This window comes from Phragmites australis, chromosome 20 (assembly GCF_958298935.1).
Source record: "Phragmites australis chromosome 20, lpPhrAust1.1, whole genome shotgun sequence".
NCBI classification, from domain to species: domain Eukaryota; kingdom Viridiplantae; phylum Streptophyta; class Magnoliopsida; order Poales; family Poaceae; genus Phragmites; species Phragmites australis.
In genome coordinates this window covers 7230966-7243213 of record NC_084940.1, presented here as the reverse complement: position 1 = coordinate 7243213, position 12248 = coordinate 7230966, and the positions used below count along the sequence as shown (strand labels likewise).

The following is a 12248-nucleotide window of genomic DNA, read 5'->3' as shown; positions in this document are numbered from 1 at the left end:
GCTAAAGCAGATTTCGGCCTGTATATCCTTTCTTTTGAAGCCGTTTTGACAAAATCACAAAACTGGTTCTTTTGTGAGGAAAATTGGAAAGAATCCTCCAATGTTCAACGTACATCATACAACCACATCTATGGACAAGCCCAAATGTATACTGCAGTCAACAGAAAACAGATTGCTATCAAAAGTACACAGTTAACTTTGTAACCGAGTTAGTGTGTAATAATGCAGGGCTGAAAAGTGAAAAGAGAGCAATTCTGATGTCTGTTCCTATAAGACAGTATAGACAAGTCGAGCCTCCTTAAATACATGTCTGCGAGGTGAGGTGTAAACAGCTACGAAAAAATTGCTTCTAAATGTGTAGAAAGGACTGAATGAGCTGTGAATACTCCTACAGCAATAGTGCAGTGCGATGAACTGCCGTGTCAAAAACTGTAGTCGATGTCAGAGATGTTCTGCAATGTTGATTGCTTAACCAGCTCTCGCTGCTCATTGTACAGGTCCAGATTCTTACAAGGCACAGGGAAAACATAGCCAATGACCTGCCCCTGGACGAAGGAGCACTGAAAAACATGGTTCTTCTTGTCTACTATACCAACTGACATATCATGGAAGGTAACATTCCTCACAGGGATCTCTGTGCTCCCCTGTATCCTGACTGGTACGCGCACGCGCTGCCCGTGGATTGACGTGTAAGAAATGTTCCCAATGATGGGAACAGCCTTTGGGTCGAAGCCTTCATCAGGGTGCTCATTATAGTCTGTCTTTATCACGATACCGACACGCACATTTTCTAAGGTTATGTTCCGGTACACGATGTTGCTTACATAGGCCCCTCTTCCAGGGGCGGTCTTTATCCTCACGCCTCGCCGTGAATCCCAGATGTGAACATTCTCCACTAAAATGTTTGAAACACCACCAGACATCTCACTTCCTATAGATACACCAGCACTGTTCACATAATGAAAAACAGATCAAACGTACAATCTATGACGCTGGTTTCAAAGTTCAAATACTGGTGTGATTGATTTACAAGTGGTAAAACGAAAATTAGATAAATCACATATAGAATATAACTATACAAGTCCTATATAGCTAGTGCTAGTGTAGGTAAACTAATGATCCTAGTAGACAAAACAAAATTGTAAGAACAAGGAAAAACATCATAACAACCAGTAAGTAATATACTAATATGTATCAGAAATATACAAATCAAGTACTTAACAAACGGATACATATTCTACAGCAACACTGTGAACAGGACAAGAAGCGACATTCATTCACCAATGACAATTTCAAAACATGTCCAATAAAATTATATTATAGTAACGAATCAAAACAGCCTAAGCAAATGATCAAATTTCTTACCTGGCCATGGAGCGAATTATGACATTCTGAATAATAATGTTTGCAGATGGGCGTCCATAAGCAATTCCGTATTGATCCCAACCACTCTTTATAGCTATTCCGTCATCACCAACAGAAATGTAGCAATTTTTAATCACCATATTTTCACAAGAATCTGCATACACAGTAAGAAGAAGAAAGAGTTAGATTAATGAAGCATAAATTTACCTTCAAAGATACAAAGGACACCAAGACAACATGGATACGATGTGCAAGTTCGTTGGGCTCCTATTGTTGGTTGACGTGAAGACAGGACAAAGCTATGACTGAAACGACAAGTTGGGAAATAACCTGGATCTATCCCATCAGTATTTGGAGCCCCAGCAATTGGAGCCAAGATGGTGGTTTCTGAGATAGTAACATTCTTGCAGTCATATGTATGAAGAGTCCAGAAGGGAGAATCACGCAGTGTGATATTAGAAATGATAATGTTACGTGACCGCATTAGTTGCACAAGAGGCCCCCTTGTGTGATTGAGGAGTTTCCTGCGAAATTTTATCCACCAACTTTGACCTTGTCCATTTATGGTACCATTGTGACCTATAACACAGGAGTAAAGAAGAACAAATGTCAGGTGACAAAAATGCTTAATATTTCAGGACAAAAGACCTGCAAAAAGGAACAATACTCGCAACACGTCATTCCTGTAAAGGATGAGATAAGTGATACCATTTAGCAATATTTGGCCTATCCCTATTAGAATCATAGCTTCACATCCACATGTATTCTTAACATGAAAATATTTCTTTCCAGTACAACTAGAGATTAGATGTTTTTGCACGAAACAAATATAATTTGAAGTTCCAATAATTTAGCAGTAACAAGATTTTTTTAATGTTAGACATACAGGTAAGATGAAATCGACTGACACCGATGCTTTCACACGAGAAATCTAAACAAATGTCAGTATTAAGTTATATCTGAAAAGAGGGTATCATAACATAAGCTGCAGTATGAGGCTACACAATTCTACATGGCAGAAACAGCCTGTTAGATATCCAATCACTAAAAGAGTAAAAGTGGATTCCTGTGGACTAATACGGTCCTTCAAAAGTTGTCAATCATGTTGTCAAATCCAAATGATAAACTACAGGAGAATTTTTCTTTTTTGAAGTTAATCTGACAAGGAACAACAATACAACCTACCTGTTATAGTCACATCCTTCAGCTCTTGGCCATGTATAAGGCTCCCGTATCGAGGCCCCTTGTGCTCTCTTCCATACCCATATGATGGTAATGCAGACATTAATGGCCAGTATCTTTCATCCTTATAAATAAGTAGCATAAAGAAGTCCCGAATGTTAACTCAGTTGGTAAATAAGTGAACCAAACTGAAAAAGTGCCAGTAAAACGATAAGTAAGAAAACCCTAGTTCTGCTTTACCTAAGGTCGAGATAATCCTATGATGATACAAAAAGATATCATTTTAGTCCCTTTTCTAGACTACAAAGTAACAAAATGCTAAAAAATATCAAAGTACCTTCCTTGTCAATCATTGCTTAATATTGTGTATCATTGAACAATTTTAGATGTAGACAAATATGGATGATGGATTCCTAGGCAAAAACTAAAGGTAATGGGTTAACTCTATTTATCAGATGATGCTATATATATGTGGATTCTGCCTCATTTGGTCCATGCTGGAGACAGCAGCAGCATATGAAATAAAGTGTATATGGCAGATAAAACATGAAAGCAATGGACTAAAATTAGTTGAGCGTGAACCCAAGTATTGGATATAAAGCAAGTCTTGGAACTTATCCGTTATAAGTTCGAACTACCCACCACACTTGTTCTAACCAAACGGTCTAACTTAGACAAGTTGGTCAGTTCAGTCTTTAGCAAAAAAAACCTGCTCAAGTGTGCAGCTTCAGTATTTGGCAAGTCCTAAAGTGTAGTTCAACGTGAACTACACTAGACAACAAGAGAGAAATTTTCTTCAGACGAACTTGGGAGCTGTTTGGTTTTTGGCCCCAGCAGGCCAAGCCAAAATTTGGTTAGAAGCTAAATCAGGGCAGTGCCAAATTTTGGTCGTCAAAATAGCATTTGGTTCGAGGCCAAGTTAAAATTTGGCCGGCCAAAAAAATTGACAGACGATTTGGCCACCCGAGATTTGTCCAGAAACGCTATAGAAAAATTTTGACCGACCAAATTTTTTCGGAGCATGACAAAATTTGGCCTCAAGACCAAATTTTCAGGCACGGCCAAAATTTAGCTCGGCCCCCTTTGGCTCCTAATCAAACAGCCCCTTGATAGCAAATTTTGATACATCTTTAAAAGGGGAAGCAGATATCTATGCAGACAACTATTTGCTTGCCCTTCGCCGAAACAGTACCAGAAAAGTTACAAAATACGGTATTATTTGTCCAGGAGATATATTTATCGAGTTCAATCACGTGCAATCCTTGACTCGCAAATAGCAATAGAAAAATGTCCTCAATGAATACAATTTCCTTAAAGCTATTACCAATGCTCTTAAACATGGATATTATGTGGTTGAACGACGCTACAATCACGTTCCTTTACACTTGCCCGAGGCAGATACTTCCACAGCTAGTCAGAATTTGACTAAACCCCAGAGGAACGTCTTAAAGTCCACAAAACTGATGCAGCTCGCAGCTGAAAAGCCTCACCTGGATCCCGAGGATCTCAGCGCCGGCGGCGAGGAAGAGCGTCATGCTGCTGGTGAGGTTGAAGGGCGCAGTGAGCCACCACCCGGGGGGCACGATCAGCCTCCCGCCGCCCCTCTCCGCGATCGCCGCAACCGCCGCCTCGAACGCCGCCGTGTTCACCGTCCGCCCGTCCCCCACTGCCCCGAACTCCCTCAGATCGTACACGGGCGGGGAGGCCACCCACTGCCCCATCGACGCCGCCGCGGACGGCGCGCGCTTCGGCATGGGCGGCCGCGTGTAGAGCCGCACGCGGCCCACGGAGGTGCTTTGCCACAGGAAGACCAGCGCAAATCCCACCACCCAGAGCACCACCAGGCACGCCCTGTACGAGGGCGCGACCAGCGCCGGCGCCCACCGCCGGTGGTGGTACGCCGGTCCTCCCCGTCGCGGGAAGGAGACGACCGCTGCGGTGGCCACCGCGGCCGCCGTGGCGCGAGGGGAGGAGACGGCGCCGGCGACCGCGGTCTCCACCATCGGATCTGGTGGCGACGGGCGGGATCTACCGGGCGGTGGGTGGGGTGGTCCGGACCGGGGCGCCGGGGGCCATGGGGAGAGGAGGGACTAGGAAGCGCGCGCCGACGGAGGCGGTGGATTTGGCAGCTCGTCACACGGGCTCGGGTGCAGTTTAAAAAGGGCGGGCGTTGGCTGGCGGGTGGTGCGCGCGGCGGCGAGCAATGAGTGCTCGGTTTGCTCGCTCGGCGCTCGCGCCGCGGCCGTGGAGTTGAGTTGGGGCGGAACCACGACGGCGGCAATGGAATGACAAAGCTGCCGCGGTGGGTTTTGATCAGCTTCGGACGGCGGGTGGCACTCCGAACTCCGGTGTGTCCTTGTGCACCTGGGAAGGTGGGGCCCAGTTGGCAGTGGAAAGATTCTGCTGCCCCGGGCCCACGTGCAACGGTTTGACCTGTCCAAGTGCGCGGTGCCGGGGTTGGTCTAGGCCCGCCGTTAGGTGCTTGGATGACGACGATCCAAAAGGTTCGTCTTGTCGGAGGGGCAGGACATGAACGCATCGTTGCATCGTATTTGTTCGAGGCTCGATTTAACCAGATATTCTCAGAGTGATTACCCGGATCTGGAGCTCGCCCTGGCGATTATACACGCTTCTTATTCTTCATATGTCTGAAATTAGACGAGATTTTAGGCAAGTTCACCTCCAACTGAAGTTAGCGAAGAATGGCTTTTGGGAGGTGGAGGACCACCAGTACGCCAAGATAGAGCAGTGGTGTCATGGTACAGCGGGACCTATGGAGTAGATCCAACGGTGAGAACGCCGTTGGAGATGGACGGGACAGGAGTCACGGGACAAGAGGCGAACGTGTGAGAAAGAACAACGGAGAGGAATGAATACAAACAGTCATAAATTTGATCGGAGGTTGAATACAATATATCATTAATCGGATCCACATCCGATGACAGGACCTATGGACTGAAAAGATCGTCGATTGAAGCGTAAGTTTAGCAACCACCTTAGTTATATGTTCATCTCCATCCTCCTGTGGCCTCTGCCTTTCTTCACTCAGTCAGAGAGCCTTTGCAATGGGTATTCGTGCACGCGTGTCGTCAACCAGTTCTATTCTGCTTCTCAATGACGCAACGCCATGGCCAGCATCTCTCATGAAACTGAAGGCAAACAGGCAGCACAGGAGTACAGGTTTTACTGAAACTGAAAGCAGCATAGGAAAGAGTAGTATATTGTCGGTCACGGATCAGGATAGACATGATCATCGCTCCGTTCAGTAACCCCGCTCCGGGGCAAGGGAAGCACCTTGCGTTGGATCCAACGCTTAAGCGATGGGGACACCGGTGCTGGCAACCACACATCTCGCGCCCCTGTGCGGTTGCCTACGAGATGGCCAAGGTGCACCATCCGCGATGGCACGTACGATCGTCTCCAACGCCGGCATTTTCCCACGTGACGATCCACGCGGCCAATCCACCATTGCCAAACTGTCGAGCTTCTATGTCTTGACGAGTGGACTAGAGTGGGATGACACATGAGGTGGGCCAGCACGGCCTGGTTTTGCGCCTGAAAATCTCAAGGCCACTTTGCGACTATTACTAACTGAAGACACACGCTAAGAAAAGAGAGAAATCTAGAAAGACTAAAAAAAAACATCTACTCCTTAATTTTGTGGGTAGAGCATCCAATGCAATTAAGATTTTTCACGAGAGAGCATGATGGTTGCACCTCAAGCAGGCTTGCTATGACTCAACATGCAAAGGTATGCATAAAGATAACAACTAGCTTGAAGTAACACGTACAGTATTTTAAGAGGACACAAATTTGGTAGATAAATTTAAATTAGACTATCTTAAATGTTTTAAATAATTAATGTTTATGACTGCCTGCTTAGATCGAGGTGTAGAGATTTGAATTGGAGGGTCACATAGACGAGAAGGTCGCTAGGCTTTGATCTCTTAAGTTTCACGAGCCTATACACGAAAATTCATTTAGACTGTAACAAATATTGAACTACTACCTCAGGTTTCGTTTACTTGTCATCAATTTTTTTGGTAGCAACTTTGATTTTACATTTTTTACTACGAAAAATTTACGAATACTTAAAAGTATCTAATACTAATAAAATACATTTCACGATGAATCTAATGATACGAAAGTTTTAGTTATTTATAAATCTTCATAGAAAAAATATAAGATCAAAAATACTACAGTAAAAAAATTGGTGATAAGTAAATAAAAACGGAGGTAGTATTTTCTATAAAATTCGTGCAAAATCCATACATTGTAAATATGCCTAAGACCGTGCTTGCCAACGAACCAAGAATGGGCAAAATCAAAGAAGTGGGACTGTCGAAGTATGCGTTGAGCTCTGATATAGTTAGGAGTTAAGAAAGAAGAACAGTAGATACATAGTTTTTGAGCAACGCAGGTTATCTAGCTAGATGTTAAAAACCAAGCTCTAGGTTTAAAATCTCTTAAACAAAAATAATAGGAGAAGTGCTCATGAAAAAGATAAAAGTCTAGACGTCAGATTTATATGTACCCGTTAAGTTGCATACAAGACCATAATATGTCACGATACATAAGAATAAATTATCTTGAGCCTATTTCAAATATTCAGTTGCGCAGAAAGTCATATATTCCTTATTTTAACAGACCTCACTACTACTACTACTACTACTACTACTACTACTACTAATAATAATAATAATAATAATATCAAATTAGATGCATCTTACCAAAGTGAAGACCAATTGAGTCAGAGATGTCTGGTGCACTAGAGAACCGGATCCTCAATATTGCTCTAGCTATGTCAGAGGGCAACCCACCTCCTATCCGCCGTCCATCTGTTCGCCCACCCATCTAATGTCCTGTGTCGTGCGGCATGGACAAAGTTCCGACCCAACCACACACACCTGCACATTAAGCCCGACGCTCGACAATTGTCACCCACCCCCGTCGCCTGATGAATGGGCGATAGGTAAGGTCTCGTCCCATAAACATGAGATATCTTGTGGGTCTCTCCGGTCAGAAATAAAAAAAATAGTGTGATGTGGCACGTCTTGCCCGTTCACCAGGCGAGACCTTACTCTCGCCTGGTGAACGGACGAGATCTTCCTTGCAGAGACGACCGTGAGCCCATCCAAAATGTATTGCCTACTGTTCGAACGAGACCTTTCAGGTATCAAATGCGGCTACGTCGACCCGACGGACGGCAGCAGCCTCATTTGCATCCAGCCAAGCCGAGAGAGAGGGAGGAGAGGAGGAGAGCGCTGGTGAAGGAGGTGAAAGAGAGAGAGGGGAGGGGAGGGGAGGGAGGAGAAATTGGAGGTGAAGCCTTGCCAGAGTAAGAAGATATATTTTTTATCTGTTTTTATTTTTACAAATCCAGTAGGATAGTCACTAAAACCTAGGTTAGAGGTTAGATATATGATTTTTTTTTATAAGCCCGCTAGAATAGCTAATAGACATAGGTTAGAATGCAGATCTAGGTTTAGAATTAGGGTTAGACATAGTTTAGCAATTAGATTATATTTATACATATATTTTTGAAATTAGATGTAATATTTAGACATATGTTAGATATTAGATATAGATTTAGATATAGTATAGACATAACTGAGATAATAGATGTATGATTTAGAGGTGTTTGATGTAGGAACCTAGTGATATTTTGTTGCAATGTAGATTAATTGGTGGGCCATGTTTTTAATAAATGTTGCATTATTGTAGATGTAATTTTATGTATTTTTTATATTCTGTCGAAATAATGTTATGGTTTTATGTCGATGGTTGGTAAATATATCAGATAAGTGGTAGTTTAGGATTTTTTACGGTAACAGTGGAATATTTTATGGTTCAGAAGGGTCAGTATTGTCCGTATTTGAGTTAATGGGCAAGGGTATCTTCAGACATATGCAGAAGAGTGTCGAACACTTGTACGACTAGTTGATGCGGAGTTTCAAAATAGACCACGTGGTTTAAGAGATGGTCATTAGCATTGCGGTCAATCATATGAGAGATTGTTTGTATTAGGAGGTGTATCCGCTCAGGGAAAATCAAGTTTGGAGGATGTACTTGCATGATGTTATGCAAAGATATTGGTCACTTATGTTGCATATGCAATAGAAGAATAAGAAGGCGGATGGGGAGATGCAGGGTGGGGGTACGCAGAGGAGGGGATGATGAGAAAGAATATGATGAGGATGAGGGTAATGAGGATGGCAATCCGGATGATACACATTCATCGAATGATTTGACTGAACCGACCGGTAATGCAAATAAGGGAGTATGAATCCCTTCTCTAATTGAAAAAATAGAGCAGGATAATCTTGAAGCTGACGAAGCTCCTAAGTATGACATGTCGGATAATGAGAACGATGTTTTTGTTCATGCAGACTGGAATAATCTCAACTTTAACAACCTTATGGTTAATAAAGAGAATCAGGTGTCCTGTGAGCATACACAAAATGAGGTGACCGAGAGGACTAGGGATCCTACCAATCAGGCTATGAAGGATGTTGTGACTCAATAGACAATATCGTTTCAATGAAAATTTTATGTTATCAAGTCAAACAAGAAGGAATATGATGTCAAGTACGTGAAGGAGGATTGCACGTGGTGGTGCACGATTTCAAGGGGAAGTGCGTTGAGTATTGGGAGGTGTCGATTGTGGTGGACTGCACTTATACACTGGATGAACTTAAGCCTAACCACATGAATATCACATCAGCCTTTGTCGTCAATGTGATATACGCCCAAATTTGTAAGCAACTTAAACTACGAACCAGTGTCCATAATTAGGCAAATTGATGAGGAGCACAAGTATGCTATCAGCTACAACAAGGCATGGAGGGTGAAGAGAAAGGCAATTGAGATGATGTTTGAAACCTATAAAGTTTCATATGATAATCTTTCATTCTTGTTGCAGACCATTGCTGATAATCTTTCATTCTTGTTGCAGACCATTGCTCGAAGGAACCTAGAGACGTATTACGACATTGATAAGTATCCATTGTTGTCTCAACCTGGCAAGTATATCCTGTAGCGATGCTTCCTCGTATTATGACTATGTATCAAAGCTTTCGAGTATTGTCGTCATATTCTCTGCATCAACGACACTTTCCTTATCAACATGTATAAGGGATAGATTTTAATCGCTATAGGGGTTGATAGGAGTAACCAAGTGCTACCGTTGGCCTTTTCTCATTTGATTTTATGGGACAAAGATGACTAAGTACATAAAATACAAGATGGATAAGACAAAGATGCATCGGGTGAAAGACATGAGAGCTACACAACAGAGATATGAAGTTCTTTGCAGGACAAAGGAAGGAGGGGCAAGCGTGAGAGAGTTATCTAAGAGTGCGCCATCTTCAATGACATGTGTGTTTGTAGCTATTATAAGCCAATGCTACTGCACAAGCACTGCTCACATATGATTATCATGTATGCCATGACGGGGATGATGACTCGGAGGTATGTATCCGACTACTTTAAGAAGGAATCTCTATTCAACATCTGGAACCATGAAGTCTATGATTTCACGATTTATGGTTCTTTTGCGATGGATCCCGAGCATGATTGTGTGTTCATCTCTGATCCTAAGAAGATGAAGTAGAAGAATGGGTGACGCAAGACGATGAGGCTCCATAATGACATGAACAAAGTAGAAGTCGTTTGAGAATGGGTGACACAGGACGATGAGGCTCCGTAATGACATGAACGAAGTAGAAGCCGTTTGTCGTGTGAAATGGTGCAGCAAGTGTAACGAAACATAGCACACTTACAAGAAATACAACGTTGGTTTGCGAAGTGTCAACCCCACAAAAGCATGTCCTTCTGGCTCAACTACAGATGGGAGATGTCCTCGTGCTTGTCAATCGTCAGCTTCATTGACTCATTGAGTTCGACTCATGATGTGTTTTTGACTTGTGAGTCCTTTTCTTTCTAGTCATCTTTATTTCGTGTTGTGATGGATATTCATATGTGTAATATTGTAGTCACATCCAACAGTGATAATAAAATTAACATCTTCTATTAGAACTGGTCACACTAGTAAACATGTATTCCATTTTTATACCTAACCTTTTCGGACCTATCCTTTTCAGAATAAACCTTCTCATCAGTTGCTTTTTCAGACCTAGCCTTTTTAGACATAGCCTTTTCAAAAGTAGTATTTTCAGAAGTAACCTTTTTAGACCTAGCCTTTTCAGATGTAGCCTTTTCAAAAGTAGTATTTTCAGTTGATGGCCACTCCTTACCGTAGAATCAACTATTTTCCCAGGTTCTATGGACTTAGTACATGCGTCAGCACAAAAGCAGTTGTATAAATAGATGAACTTTTGGCCACATGTAGAACCAAATCACTAGCCTCAACATTGACAACTTCGACAAAAATGACGTCCAATCTTTTTCCTAAAAAATACATGCCGGATACAACACATGATAGGGTTGAAGTGCCTATATGCTGGTGTGAAAACCTTTTTAGGGTGATGAAGTCCTCCGAGTTCTTCTACACCTATGGAAGGAGGTTCTTCATGTGTCGCAACTACGAGTACGATCCACCCCAAGGAAGCATCAATGTTGGCTCCTACCACCAGGTAATAACTTATGACCAAACTACTCCAAAAATAACTAAGATTTACCACTTAACAGTTCAGTCTTCCTTGTAGTCACCGCCAGCACTATGTGACTTCTTACAGTTGTTGTATACTGAGCAGTCAGAAACAGATGTATTCCTCCGTCATATTGAGCACCACGCCGCTTGGAGACGTTTCCATGAGATGAAAGCCGACGAGAAGAAGGAGGCTACATGCAAGCGCATTCAAGAGAAGCAACAGAAGATGAGGGAGGAGCGTAACTGCATCATGATGGAGACCCGTGAGGTGGAAAGGGAAAGGAAGCACAAGAGGGCATGTCGGGCGCGTGAGGCAGGATTGGAAGTGGCGAGGAAGGGAAATTACCTACGTTGCACTCAATAGACAAGATGTTAATCATGTTGTTTACAGTCTCTAAGGCATGCTAGATTTAGACACGGTACTTGTTTAGGTTAGAATGATCGTGTACCGTATATGTCACCGTGTATGTCGCAACTCCCATTAAAATAATTGTATTCAACCTTCCGTTTCCATCAAATCCGAGCATCTAAAATATCATACAAACATCTAATAGCACTGGACGAACTGACAACAAAGAAAATTGCAATGCACAAATGCCTATTCTGCCACAAACAAAAGTGAATTAGAGCACATCAAGGTGTCACCTGTTTATGGGGTGATACCTTAATGTCACCCAACCACTGGACGAGAAGAAGATCTCGCCCATTCAGCGGGCAAGAGCAAGATCGTGCCATGTCACACTATTTTTTATTTCTGACTAAAGAGGTCCACAAGATGTCGCCTGTTCATAGGACGGATATGTCATTTTGCAAATTACATATACACACACACACATACACACACACATACAGTCTCCTTTTGTTGGACGGCTATAGGTACCTGACACTCCTCTCCCTGGCGCATAAATGCAGGTGCGTCCCCTCCTCGATAAAGAGAGAATTGAGTTCGTGTGCTCCCCACCTGAATCCTCCATCAAAATTTTTGGGTCTCACCGGATTAATACCGGCGAGACCATTGCTCGAGGCGTGCTCCTCCAAGTCGTTGTGCTGCTCCATCCTGAGCCTCACTCCATCCGACGTCTTGCCGCGC

At 43.0% G+C, this 12248-nt stretch overlaps 1 protein-coding gene across 1 annotated transcript; it reads right to left on the bottom strand.

Moving 5' to 3' along the window:
* Nucleotides 1–282: 282 nt before the first annotated feature.
* On the bottom strand, nt 283–4903 carry LOC133901315 (probable polygalacturonase). The gene is made up of 5 exons (XM_062342627.1): nt 4038–4903; nt 2551–2671; nt 1696–1944; nt 1366–1519; nt 283–948 (listed from the first exon to the last, which is right to left on the bottom strand). The coding sequence occupies exons 1-5, from the start codon at nt 4548–4550 to the stop codon at nt 423–425; spliced, it is 1563 nt and encodes a 520-aa protein (XP_062198611.1). The 5' UTR covers nt 4551–4903; the 3' UTR covers nt 283–422.
* Between the last annotated feature and the right edge of the window lie 7345 nt (nt 4904–12248).